At 37.1% G+C, this 14,935-nt stretch overlaps 1 protein-coding gene across 1 annotated transcript in view; it reads right to left on the reverse strand.

Moving 5' to 3' along the window:
* SACM1L (SAC1 like phosphatidylinositide phosphatase) overlaps nt 1-14,935 on the reverse strand; it is a 55,602-nt gene that overhangs the window by 21,343 nt on the left and 19,324 nt on the right. Inside the window, exons 4-8 of the mRNA XM_039477239.2 lie at nt 13,991-14,118; nt 10,987-11,136; nt 7,272-7,331; nt 6,395-6,428; nt 1,631-1,732 (exon numbers count right to left, since the gene is read on the reverse strand). Of these exons, the coding sequence (XP_039333173.1) occupies nt 1,631-1,732; nt 6,395-6,428; nt 7,272-7,331; nt 10,987-11,136; nt 13,991-14,118 (474 nt within the window). The remainder of the gene's footprint in view (nt 1-1,630; nt 1,733-6,394; nt 6,429-7,271; nt 7,332-10,986; nt 11,137-13,990; nt 14,119-14,935) is intronic.

The raw sequence follows: 14,935 nt of genomic DNA on the forward strand, positions 1-14,935 counted from the left end.
ATGGACTCCAGCAGATGCTTAAACTGATTTTAATTATCTAAATAAAAACACAAAACTATGTGATCCTCTTTAACTCCATGAATATGCTTACAAAACCTAGTTTGAAAAGCAGTGTTTGGATTCTTGATACTGTTTAGTTCTTTCAAATATCTGAAGCATTCCTTAAAAAATTTATTTATGTAATCTATTTTTACTAAGAAAAACTTGCTAAGCAAAGGCAACTTTCAAGCTAGTCCCTGACCCAAATTATCAAATAATCAGGAAGAAATCAATGGATTTTTAACTGTCCCAAATATTTCCTAACATCCTTTCTCACATGTTTCTCACATATAACATGCAGAAGAATATGTAAAGTATCAATGTTTTTGTTAACATATCACCAGAAGGGGCCAAAATTATTGAGCCAAATCAGCAATGACATGACTCCTTAATACTCCTTTTCAGAAGCACAAGGTTACGCTTGCTTCCTTTTGTAATTCCCGCTAAGTAACAATATCCAATTATTTTTAAAAGTGAGAGAGTCAGGGTGAGACAGTATGTGTTTGTGTGTATAAAAGAAAGATCTTTATGAAAAGATTTGCAAAATATATTAAGAAAAAAAGGGAACCAAGGTGCAGAAAAATGTTCACAGAATATAATCACTGTCTAAAAAAGGAGGAGGAGAAGGACACATACCTGTATTAGCATAAAAATTATCCAGAAAGAGAAACAAGAAACTAACATCTAATTAGCTGGTAAGGGGTAAGAACCGAGCAGATGAGGTCAGAAATGAGAAATATTTTTTATTTAATTAAAAAAAATACTTTCTGATATTTGAAATATGTAAATGCATTACTTGTTCAAAAAACTTAATCAAAAACTATGTTTCCATCCAAGAAAACCTAGTTATAAGGTAGTTGCTAACTTTAATTTTGGTTTGTGATACTGGCCAGTTCACCCACTCAATGTTATTCTTCCTCTACTAGGAGAGAGATTAACCAAATAATCTCTACAACTTTCTGGCCCCATACTACAATTTATTTAATGGCTAATATATTAAATATTATATTAAATAAAATAAGCTGATATATTCTGGTTAAAAAAATAGAAAGGTTGGAGAAACTCCTTTTCATAGTGACAGTCAGCTTTAACACATTTTTATACATTTAATATAGCTTTAATATATTTTTAAAGTTTAGTAAGCAAAATAAGCAGGTTGCTAGTACAAAGCCTAGAAAATAAAAGGTCAAAATGTAAATGTTTACAAAGTTGAAGGCATAAAGCCAAATGACTAGCTTCATGCAAGCAGAAAACCTAAAACCAATACAAGAAAATACTTTAAATTTAGGTTACTGAAAACTACACTGAGTTCAGCTATACTTTCAGACATCCAGCAAACAACATGATCAGTTCCTCTTCAAGCAGTAAGCAGCAGCCTTCAAGTATCACATTAACATTTGCAATATAATTACAGTAGCCGGAGTAAAGCACAGAAGACCTACCTAATTATTATAATGAAGCAGGAGATAAATACTTAGCAAGGCTATCAAATGATAATGAAGATAAATAAAACACAAAAGGTTACATTTACGTCACCATAAGACAAAATATTAGTTACAGATATGATCCATGCTGATAAAATTAATCTCACCTCTTACATAATAGCGTACGCCAGCTCTGAAACAGCTCCTCCTTGAGATGAGAATCCAATCAAAGTATTTTCCATTAATAGAACATGAATGCATGGCAATAACTTAATCACATTAAGAAAAATATAACATGTAATAGAAATCATATGCATTGTTTCTAGATTCAGTCTGAATCTATCTACCCTAGTAAGAATGGTCTTTAAGAGAAAAAAATGACAGAGTATACAAATCTTCATGAATATTCACGAGTGCTTAGTACTATAATCTTCAATTGTGAAGTTCTGTCAAGTTAATAACCCTATAACATATAAGTAGTATGTTTAAGAAGTTCACTATGGTGTTTCTATTTAAATAATATGCTTCTCTTTTCCTGATATCCTCAATCACTTTCTAAAAGCAAAGAATTAAGTATTAACCACATCATTGAAAAACTTACTTTGAATGGAGAACATAAATTTAGAATAGATTAACTTTCAAATAAGAAACAAAAAAAGTGGGGGAGGTTAGGCTACTGCAGTTAAGGAAAAAAAAAAAAAACCCAAAATACACAAAACATAATTACAAATTAGCCATAATAGCTGGTAAGCATATGAAGATTCACAGATCAAAGTGAATTAAACAAAGGTTATCTAGAAATGGAAATTTTCACTCTATCTTTTCCTTGAAATAGAAAAGGTGAACCTCAATATAAAAGACTGTATCTCCCCAAAAGGTTTTCTTAATATAAAGTTATTTCCCTTACTACTGGTAATAGTATATGCTATATGACACTTCCTACACCATTCAGTAATAGAGACAGTCACACATCTAGAAATTCTAAAGGCTGATCCCTCCACTTCATTCCCAGAGTAAAGGGCTGCAAAAGCCTTTGGAGTTGACATACCTCTTAAATGTTTTCACTGTGAAATACAAAAGTAAAGTATAATGTATGCAACTATTTACAGCAGTTAAATACCCATTTAGTATGCGGAGTTGGTAACTAAATGGGCAAGAATTTCTTACTGGAGTGATGGAAACATGATGCTGGTTATACTACACTGTGAAAGAAATTCACATCCCTCATTGAACTGCACATCTAAAAATGATTAAAAAGGAAAACTGCATATTAAATAAATTTGATCATAATTTTAAAAATTACAGATACATACCCCTTTGAACCCACCAGCATGTTTGAAGCACCTCTCCATGTGGCTCCCTCACTCCCCTGAGAAGTAACTACTATCCACTCAGCTCATCATTCCCTTGTCTTTCTAGTTTTGCCACTAAACAACTTAGTCAGAAAAGCTTTGAACCTTTTTTTTTATGTAACAGCAATTAAACTGTATGTATTCTTTCAGTTTTATTTTCTCATCATTATATTCATGAGGTTCATTTGCTGCTGCTGTGGCTGTATAATATTCCACTATATGATTACAGTTACTTATCCATTCTAATGTCCATTCCAGTTTTACTATTATAAACAGTGTTGCAACAAACATCTTTGTACAGAATAAGCAGAAGGGCCTTTAAGGAGCAGTACTGCTAGGTTACAGAGTATATTCCTCATCTGGTCTTATTAGGAAATTCCACATTGTTTCAAGAGTTACTCTGGCTTCTCACCTTTACCAAAACTTGGTTATTGTCTGCTTTTTTAAAAAAAAATATTTATTTATTTTGAGAGAGAGGCTCTTGCTGTGTTACTCAGGCTGGAGTGCAGTGGCACCACCATGGCTCACTGCAGCCTCAAACTCCTGGGCCCAAGCCATCCTACCGCCTTGGCCTCCCAGGCAGCTGGGACTACAAGGCACATGCCATCATGCCCAGCTCATTTACTGTCTGCTTTTTAATGTCTGCCACATTGGTTGAGGGAGTAGGAGAAATGACAGAAAGACACATTTTATTGTCTCAACAGCCTTACTTTTTCTCCTCCCACATTTGTTTGGGTTTGGTTGTGATATTTTCCATATGCAACACTTTTTCTTAATGTGCATCCATTATAAAGCATAACAACATAATACAATAAATATTAGTAAACCTACCATCCAACTTCAAAACAGTACCAAAACCCTGAATCTATTTATCTGCTCCTTCCCTATTCTATCCAATTGTGTTCTCACCCAGGAGTAACTATTTACTCCCTTACTCACCCAAAGCATCTATCTTGAGCCAGGCACAAAGATGAATGGGACAGATGAGCCTATTCTAGAGCCCAAATCTAGCAGAGAAAATGACTGACTGCTTTATGAATCCTGTCCCTCTGACTGCAAGAAAGTGTGCATATATACATACTTTAGAGAATCCAAAAAGCATGGAAGGAAAAAGAGTAAAATAAAAACTGAATCCCATCAGCATAACTTTTAAAATGGGAGTGTATTTACTTCTAGTCTTTCATCAATGAGTTACTCCCAGGGCCATCCATGCCTTCTCTCCAGGATGCCCATTTCACATACTTCCCTCAACCTGCAACATTCCTCCCTCATCACACGCACAGCCCATTATGTCACTTTCTATGTCACTGTAAAATAAAAGCCCCCACAGGCTCCCATCACATTTACACACCCACCAGCATCCACAACCATCTATTTGCTTCTCTTCTACAGTGGCAGGTGAGCAGTCCACACCAGGCCGTCTACCTGTGCACTAATCCCCACCCCCCTCACACATTCTTGGACATCACTCTAGCATGCACCTTCACCAATTTTCCCCTTCTTCAAAAATCTTTTGAGTCGAGGTCTTGCTCTGTCACCCAGGCCAGAGTACAGTGGTGTGATCAGAGCTCACTGCAGCTTCAAAATGGGGTCAAGTGAGCCTCCTGAGTAGGTGGGACTATAGGCACATGCCACCATGCCTAGGTTTTAATTTTTAAAAAATTTTTGTATAGATAGGGTCTTACTACATTCTCCAGGTTGGTCCTAAACTCCTGGCCTCAAATGATCTTCCTGCCTCAGCCTTCCAAGGCAGGGAGATTACAGGGATGAGCCACGAAGCCTGGCCCTACCACATTTAAAGTAAAAGTCACAGTCCTTCCCATGGCTTATAAGGCCCTGAGTCATCTGGGCTGAGCTACTTCTCTGAACACAGCTCCCGCCTCTCCCTGTCCACTCTCTATTCCAGTCATGTTCCTGTCTCGGGGTCATTTGACTTATTAATGTCTCTGTATGTGTGTGAAACATATGACTACTTCTGGTCAACAAACTACATGAAAGAAAAGTTCATTTAAAGCTTTCAATTTAAAGGTAAATGAGTAAGCGGTTTCTAAAATTGCCTAGAAAAAAAAGGTTCTATAATCCCAATATTATTTGTCCATTCACAGTCTCATTTTGAAAAACAAACAAAAAACACCGCAGTTGGCCCAAATCCCTTAAGGCACTAAATAAGAATAAACACATTTATTCTTATTTTAGCCTCAGGAGAACTTGGAAAGCTCAGAGTGAAGGGTGGGGAAGCAAAAACAAGTAAGCTTTTATCCTGAAATTTTCTAATTTTCATTCCCCCACAACTGTGGAATGCGTTTCCTCCATTACTTTTTGGGTTTTAAGTATAACAAGCATAATAATTTAGTGAAATCATATTAACAAAATGAACAAATAAACAACAGACTTCTATTGATAAGCTTCTTAGGTGTGCTTGACAGAAAGATGTCATCACCATGTTCTTCAGGCCAGAATCCTGATTAGTCACGCATCACTTAACAGGAGTACATTCTGAGAAACGGATGGTAATGCAATCTTATACATGATAGTGTACTTACACAAACCTAGATGGCATAGCCTACTACAAACCTAGGCTACATGGTATAGCCCATTGCTCCTTAGCTACAAACCTGTAGAGCATGTTACTATACTAAATATTGTAGGCAATTGTAATACAATGGTATCTGTGTATCTCAATATACCTAAACATAGAAAAGGTACAGTACAAATATGGTATTATAATCTTATAGGACCACCATTATACATGTGGTCTGTCACGTACTAAAATGTCAGTATGTGGCACATAACTAGTTAGGCACTCATCAGCATATATTGTGCTTATCCTTTAAAAGCCAGCTCACTTGGCTGCCTTACTTTTATGATGATGTCTATGATACAGATTTGTTTTTAAAATGAACCTACCATTAGATAATCAATACTCATTTTGTATCTGTACTCTGATTTCATCCCTAGGCATTATTCTTTGTACTCCCACCTTTCTCATCTATCTGTCACTACTTCAAATGACAAATAAAACTTTTAATGGTAATTCTCCTCTCTAAGTTCTTACCCACACCAGTGTCTGAGTCTCACTTTTTTTGACCCTGTTGCCTAGGCTGGAGTGTAGTGGTGCCATCATAGCTCACTGCAGCCTCAAACACCTGGGCTCAAGTTATCCTCCCACCTCAGCCTCCTGAGTAACTGGGACTACAGGTACGAGCCACCGTGCCTGGCCTAAGTCTAAATTTTTAAATTATACACTAAGGAAAGTTTTCAACAGCCAGGTCCAAACTACTTATGTGTAATTTACTGAGACAAGATAACATCAAATAAAGGCAAAATACAGTATACTTATTTCTTCTCTTTAAACAAATAGCTCCAGAAACCTTGAACAGAGAGAGAATCACATAGTCTGAAAGGTTCATTCTTAAAAAACCAAAATGGCAATGAGTTTAATTTTCTTAACAACAGCAATTTCTATTAATTCTGAAATACTCTACTTATGGAATATTTGAGACTATCTCTAAATGTGCCTTATAATAAAATTTAAATAAAGGGATCTAGAAACTAAAGAATAATATCATGTAAGGATACAGCCATGTAACACTGGAAGGGCAAACCGATGAACCTGAAATGAAGATATATATTTAGAATAAATATACTTTAAAAATAAACAGGCATTATATAAAAATATTTACACAAAGGGAAGTAATATACAAACATAAAGTAGTAAACATATGGGTAACACAATTTTGTAAAAAATTCTCTAATGTAACATTAAGTATGCATTACAATCATTTGAGCTTGAAAATTCAAAGATTTTGGAACACTAATAAAGCTACATGAAGTTACAGAATGTTTACCTCCTTTTCAGTCTTTGCCTACAACAACTTCACTCCTCCAGGGAAAAGATATCCCATGCTAATTGTTTGCAGCTCAAACTACTTTTCCAAAAAAAGCATAGCAAATGACAAGAAATAAGGCAATTAGACACATCTATTTACCTAGATTCAATAATATATCATGTTTTCCTAGCTGGGTCTCCCTGTTTATACCACTTATGTGCAGACAAAGGACAGAAGAAAGTGATGCCTGTGCATGTGTCTCCTGGGTAGCTGAAGGAGTCTCATCCCCAAAGGAAGACAACAACAGAGTTTTCCCCTTGGCCAGGGAACTTGACCCTGGCCCCTCATTTCTCCATTATTCATGTACCAAGACCCACTGTACCTCTCTTAGTTAGATAAAGCTATGTTTTTACTTAAGGCTTCTACAGAAGATCAGAGTAAAATAATTAGGCTTCAACCTAGAATGATGTGACAGGGGAGATCTGATCAAAGTTTATAAGTTATAAATAGAGTTAAATTAGAATTGTTTCTCAAAATCCTTGGTGATTAGGAAGTCATTTTATAACATACATTGAATTAAACCTTGGACTGTAAAAATTAAGCAGATTTTATTTAGTGTACATTACCTCTGGCTGTGCAGAAAGTTCTCTTAGAAGATGACCATTCCATACAAACCGCTGATCTGCCTGAGAGAAGTTTTAAAATTTACTAAAATACCTCCTACCAAGCTTGTTTTCTACAGAAAGAAAACTGTACCAATAAATGTCTCCATCTGATGGCTAGCAGGTTTAACAGGTCTCAAACAAAATACATCTCCCCCTCAAATCTGTACCTCCTGTGGGCATTCCTGTCTCATTGCCTCAGGCCACACAGAAATCTGGGAGAAGTCTTAGGGTATTTCTTTCCCCTACACTTAATTCATTGTCAAGTACTAGCCCTCCCTCAAAATCCATCTTTTTTACATTTCTATTCCTACCATCCTTGACCAACATTTGACTCTAGCCTAACTACTAAAACAACCTCCCTTGCCTCCAGTTTAGGTGTTAGCCCTCTCTACCCGTTTGTCTGCAACACTGCCAGTGGTTCTCTAACATGTCCTGTCTCCTATCTGCTCAAAATTCTTCAATGACTGTCATCTAAAGAACCAAATCTCTGTATGGCCTAATCTGGAAACCCCTAATTAACACTCTGATCTCATCTCTGGCCACTCTGACTTTTATATATACATACAGAAGCTCCCTCAACAATCTATATTTGATCAACTCTACTTAGGGCCAGGGGTGGTGGCTCACACCTGTAATCCTAGCACTTTGAAAGGCCAAGGCAGGCGGATCACATTGAGACTTAGAAGTCAGAGACCAGCAAGGCCAACATGCAAGACTCAGTCTCTACTAAAAGTACAAAAATTAGTTGGGCATGGTGGCACGTGTCTGTTATCCCAGTTACTTGGAGAGGCTAAGGCACAAGAATCACTTGAAGCCAGGCGCAGTGGCTCACGCCTGTAATCCTAGCACTTTGGGAGACTGAGGCAGGCAGGTCACGAGGTCAGGAGATGGAGAACATCCTGGCCAACATGGTGAAACCCCGTCTCTACTAAAACACAAAAAAATTAGCAAGGCATGGTAGTGCGCACCTGTAGTCTCAGCTACTCGGGATGCTGAGGCAGGGGAATTGCTTAAACCTGGGAGGCAGAGGTTGCAGTGAGCCCAGATCGCGCCACTGCACTCCAGACTGGGTGACAGAGCAAGACTGTCTCAGAAAAGAAAAAACAAAATAATTGACTCTACTCAGTAGATCATCAATTCTATTTATGAAGTATACCAATTGAACCACCCCACACCCCCAACTGTAAAAGTCACAGGGAATAGCTTTTGCACTTGGCCACAACCAGCTGAATCTCACTTCCTGAGATTCAAGTGTGTGTTTCCAAGTGGTTTGTGCCATTCTTATTATCCATCATTATATAGTTTAACTAAATATTTTATAAACCAATGAAATAAGACTAAAAACAGACTGCTGTTTCTATAAAGTTAAATAATTTGGAATCTGACTTGTTAAGTGGCAAGTTGCTAAAAAAAACTGCTGTTGAATTCGGAGTGGGAGTGGCAACTAAAAAAATATAAGCATCTACAGGATTCTGCATACAGATTTTTCCGTAAGTGTCAAAATCTTTAAAGTGGCCCAAAAAGGAAAGCCTTACGGATGTAATTTACACAAGGAAGACAATTCAGAATCAAGGAACCAAAAACAAAGAAAATCCTATGGCTGTATATAAAAACACTGACCAACGTAAAATTTTATGTTTTAAGTTAAAATGCTTAGGTATACATGTTCCATTTATCACTTTTATGATTCCCTAGCTTAACTTTTTTTTTTTTTTTTAGGCAGAGTCTTGCTGTTGCCCAGGCTGGAGTGCAGAGGCGTGATCACAGCTCACTGCAGCCTCTATCTCAAGTGATCCTCCCACCTCAGCCTCCCAAGTAGCTGGGATTACAGGTGCATGCCACCACATCTGATTTTTAATTTTTTGTAAAGATGTGGTCTCCCTATGTTGCCCAGGCTGGTCTCAAACTCTTGGACTCAAGCAATCCTTCTGCCTCAGCCATGCGAAGTGTTGAGATTACAGGTATGAGCCACCACACCTGGCTAACTGACTTTCTGATTGGCTGACAAAAAATTCCCATCTCATCCCAACAGATGGCTTTTTCGTCAGCTTAGCCTCTGCCACCACCTCTGCCTGGCACCCTCCCTGGCCCACTGTACCTGACCAACAAATCTTCAAGTCTCAGCTCAAAACCTTCCTGTGTAAAGTTACTGTTCTTTGTAGATACTTTTCCTTATAAAGTTGTCCCCGGCACCCCTAGGCAAAGACCCTCATTCCTTCAGGATCCCACCTCACTTTGGTACATCATCTCAATTATAGCAACCATTCTCTGACTACTGCTTCCCTAGCAGACTGTAGGCTCCCACAAGACAGGGTCCACAGCCTCATTCTGGGTCCCCAGAGACTAATATAATACCTGGTACAGGGCTGACACTGTAGAGATGTTTCATAAACAAATGGAGAATGTAAAAACTGCTTTTAAAAGCAACAGTCTCTTTGTAGTTAAAAGCCAAGTTTCTTGATTGCTTAGCTTGCACCTAAACTTCCATCTAAGTCTACATGCAATTTAGCTAGAGTGTAAATTCTTACCCTCCCCCCAAAAAAAACCAGTTAACTAAATTACTAATTTAGGTTGAACTACTTGAAATTATCCATTATTATTGGTCACAAATGGTCAGTTACCAGCAACTTCATATTGTCCAATCTAACAGGTAACAAGCAGCGACCTTTTAAATTCTGTCTTCTCATTAAACATCTAAGGTATGCCAAAAAAAATTAAGGCAGCAATTATCCAGGGCCCACAACAAAAGAAACTTTAAGTTGAGACTATCTGCAACCTAATTTTAAAGATATATTCATTATATATTAAAAAAAAAAAAAAAAGCAGACTGGGCAGGCACAGTGGCTCATGCCTATAATTCCAGCACTTGGGGAGGATGAGGTGGGCAGATCACTTGAGGCCAAAAGTTCAAGACCAGCCTGGGCAACATGGAAAAACCACATCTCCACTAAAAATATTATAAATTAGCCAGGCATGTTAGCACATGCCTGTAATTGCAGCTACTTATGAGGCTGAGACATGAGAATTGCTTGAACCCAGGAGGCAGAGGTTGTAGTCAGCGGAGATCATGCCACTGCACTCCAGCCTGGGTGACAGAGCGAGACTCTGTCTCAAAGAAAAAAAAAGCAAAATAAAAAAATATTGAAGAGACATTTTCCATGTTCTTAGTGACTTGTTACATTTTAGTTTTAAAAATTATAAATAATCATCACTACAGAAGAAATATCAAGTGTTAGAACACAAATTTTATAAGCCTAATTATACTGCTAATGTAACTGCCACACTATAGAACACTTAGACTTAAAAAATTACAAATTAATGCAATGCTAGTTTGAAGACTTGACATTTGAGAGTTAGCACTTGGTAGCCTGGTAATATTTATGTAGAAACACAAATTCCGAAAGATTTTCCTGTAATAACATACGAATATGTTTACACAAAGACTTCTGAATATCTAAAGCAGTGGGTCTCAATTCTGGCTGTATACATCTACAGATTCCAGGACTCTCATGCCGGGATTGTGATGTATATTTAAAACAGGGTATGGTTTCAAAGCCTCATACATGATTCTAATAGAGCCAGGATTGAGAAAAATCAATATGAATTTTTATGCATGAAATAGAGACATGTCCCTTTTACAATCCTAAAAATAAAAACAATTGAAGATTAAGCTTACCCTTTCCAAGAGACTCATTTCTTGGAATTCTGGACTAGTGTTGGACAGCCGCTGCAAAGTATGGGTCAAATCATATGTCGTTGAAAAGTAAAATCCATCCACATTCAAGACATGGTTTAGCATTGCTAGGAAGGTTTTATTATCTTGTAACTGTAAACAAAGAAAAATCAGTGTAGCTCATAACTGAAAAGGAATCTGAATAAAAATAACCTTTAAGCCCAGCCTCGTTAAAGACTACTGGCATAAGAACTGGGCCAGCAAGAGGGATGTTCACCATTTCCCTGGGACATAGGACAGTTCCTGGTACACAGAAGATAGATACTCAATAAACACTGTAGGGTACTATTAGGTAACTTGATTAGGTAGGATCCCCTCTCCCCTTCACAAATTTTTTTTTTCTTTTTTTTTTTGAGACAGAGTTTCGCTCTTGTTACCCAGGCTGGAGTGCAATGGTGCGATCTCGGCTCACCGCAACCTCCGCCTCCTGGGTTCAGGCAATTCTCCTGCCTCAGCCTCCTGAGTAGCTGGGATTACAGGCACGTGCCACCATGCCCAGCTAATTTTTTGTATTTTTAGTAGAGACGGGGTTTCACTATGTTGACCGGGATGGTCTCGATCTCTTGACCTCGTGATCCACCCGCCTCGGCCTCCCAAAGTGCTGGGATTACAGGCTTGAGCCACCACGCCCGGCCCCCTTCACAAATTTTATTCTCAAGGGCAGAAGAGTGGTTTTAACAAAACATCACCTTTGGTTATGACCTACTATGTGCCAAATATTTTCCAAAGATTCTCTAATCCTCACCACAGCCCTGCAAAGTTAGCATTGCTAACCTCATCTGACAAATAAAACACGTAAATTTCAGAGGGGCCCAATAACAGAGACGGCAAATAACAAGATACTAACATCATCCTCATTCTCAAGAAACTTTCCTGGTTTGGGATGGATGAGAAGTAAAATGGAATTCTTTTTCTTTAAAACAAAGATTAAAAAGTCAAGTAAAAGCAATATTTATCTTTATTTTTGGATTATCATTTTAACTGGCTTTCTCAATGAATACCAAGATTGACATTTGTCTTTATCCTTGTTTTAAAAAACAATTGTTAATATTTAGCAATGTTTAATGATTACCAAATGATTAACTTGTTAATCCACGTTACAAATCTACATATACAAAATTTTTGACTTGTGCTCAGACATGTTTTTAAAATTAGCTACACATCTTAACAACAAAGTACAACAATCAAGAAGAAATTCTCTAGTAGGGCCGGGCGCGGTGGCTCAAGCCTGTAATCCCAGCACTTTGGGAGGCCGAGGTGGGTGGATCACGAGGTCAAGAGATCGAGACCATCCTGGTCAACATGGTGAAACCCCGTCTCTACTAAAAATACAAAAAATTAGCTAGACATGGTGGCACGTGCCTGCAATCCCAGCTACTCAGGAGGTTGAGGCAGGAGAATTGCCTGAACCCAGGAGGCGGAGGTTGCGGTGAGCCGAGATCGCGCCATTGCACACTCCAGCCTGGGTAACAAGAGCGAAACTCCGCTTCAAAAAAAAAAAAAAAAAAGAAGAAGAAATTGTCTAAATAAATATGACTGGTCTATTAAATGAATACAGCCATTTTTATTTCTTTAAAATATGGCTGGCAGAGAATAAATATATTGAGATATATTTCTTGATATATATATAATAAAAAAGAAATTCAAAGTATATATATTTATGTAAATATATAATAGAAAATATATTATGTTCTTATACATATCAACAGTCAATTGTAAAAACTATGATTATTCCATGATCTTTTTTGTCAAAACATTAAAAACTCTATTGTAAGTTACAGATACAACTTATATAGTTGTAAGTTACAGATATTAAACTTGTAAGTTACATAGTAAATTATAAGTATAAAGAAATGAATAAATTATAAAACTAATATTTAGTACACTGTAATTTAAAACATTAGAAACACTAAGAATGAAAAATATTTCATTTTTTTTGTAAAAAAAAAGTATCAAGAAACTTGAACGCTGCTTGCCTTCTTGTCATATAACTTAAGATACAGAATATCTCTTCTATCCCTGGTGCATTGCCATATATCTTCCTAATTCTAAACCAACTTCTGACATTGTATCCTTTGCACTTTCAATGTTGTGAAATATCTCCAAGGTTTCCTTTAATGGGAAGTTTCTGCAGACATCACTTCCTCCGGGATACTGTCATACTTTTCATCACAGCCACTCCATCATTAATGTTGATAAGTTCGCCTGCACTGAGACCTGTGGCTGCATACCTACAGTCCCTTGAATGGTGACAGTGTCAGCGTTCCCATGGTCAGCTACTTCTATGCTCCATTTATGTTCAATTTCAATTTCTCTTCCAAAGTTGTTGCTTTTTGTTTCTTTGCACCTTCATCTTTGGTGGGTTAATTCTTCAGTTAATATACTGTAGTAACTGAAATTTAAGCCATGTTGTTTGGGGATTGATGTTAACTAAACCATGGTTACTGCAATCTGTGCATACAGCAGCAGTGCAAAAGGAAAATTGCCTGCAAGTGTATATACACGTTTCATAAACACACATACATGCGTACATTCACATGTGGTAAAAATAAAGAAAACCTCTCTGGGAAAGAAGGGAATGAGTTAAGAGGAGTAGAACTTCAAAGGTATTTATATTTTATTTCTTTATAAAGAGGATATGAAGTTAAATCTGGTGTTGAGTACATGTGCATTTTCTCTTTTCCCTTTTCTCTCCACATGAAATTTCATAATTTAAGAATTCAATCTCTTAAAAAACAAAACAAAACAAAAAACAAGAGCAACAAAACTATCTGAATGATTTAAAAAATATTTTTTTATGCCTGGGTAGAAAAGTAGATAGAGTGAACTCTACAGGATGTTTAAATAATTATAGCACTCTCTGTACTCCACAACACCCTCGTCCTCCTCTACCCATCCCATGCTACTGCTTTGGGCTTTGCACTTAGTAACAATCTCCAGTTCTTACCTGAATATCAGTTAAGTGCAACATTGTCTTCTTATAAGAAAGGACATCAAAATCTGTTGCTTTCCAGATTACATGATTGAAAAATTCACCTACTTTTGTCTTTTTGGTAATGACTATAAGATAATTACCTGCAAAAAGCAAGCCAAACACACATAATTATAAAAACAGTAATTCTAAAGGTAGAAATTAGAGTCCTTATTGTTTAACTTTAAAGACTAGTAGAATAAGACTATACTGTGCCACTCAGATAAAAGGTCCATTTTTAAAGCAACCTTATAATTTATGAATAAAAAGACCAGAATATTATTTAGAAAAATTCTTACTGAAAGGTCACATTTTTCTGGAAAAAAGCTAAAAGCAAATGCTTTTCATAATCAAAGGATTTGTCATAGTAAATGGAAAGCAGAGAAAGAAAATACCTCTCTCTCTCTCTCAATACCCCCAAGGCATATAGGCCTCTACTAATCACTTCCCAGCAGGTAGTTTAAAGCATCAAGTCATGAGATCTGACACTACAGGGCAATGTCCCTTCTATATCCCTCCTATGTTCTTCACGTAACTCTAAATGGTAGAGAAATGTGCTGGGGCAGTATATCTAACTGGCTGCCACAATATTACAAGGATGAGTGGTCAAGAATCAAGGAGTTATCACAACATTATGCACAATACACCAATCCTGACCTTGCCACCTCCTCACCCCACAAATATATAAAACAGAGTAACCCTTTCCTACTCAATTAATTCTTCAGGTCTGTTCAACACTCTACCCACAAGTGCCCTCTCTGGAAGTTTTCCCATGTACATGTCTCTCTCCTAAAACTTGTCACACAGTACTGCAGTAATTCACTATTTACACGCCTCTCTCATTGGACTGTGAACTGAGGGGCAAAATGGACTTTCATCCTTTATAACTCAGCATCTAGCATGTGCCTGAAACAATAGCAA

Source organism: Saimiri boliviensis, chromosome 8 (genome assembly GCF_048565385.1).
Source record: "Saimiri boliviensis isolate mSaiBol1 chromosome 8, mSaiBol1.pri, whole genome shotgun sequence".
Classification (NCBI taxonomy): Eukaryota; Metazoa; Chordata; class Mammalia; order Primates; family Cebidae; genus Saimiri; species Saimiri boliviensis.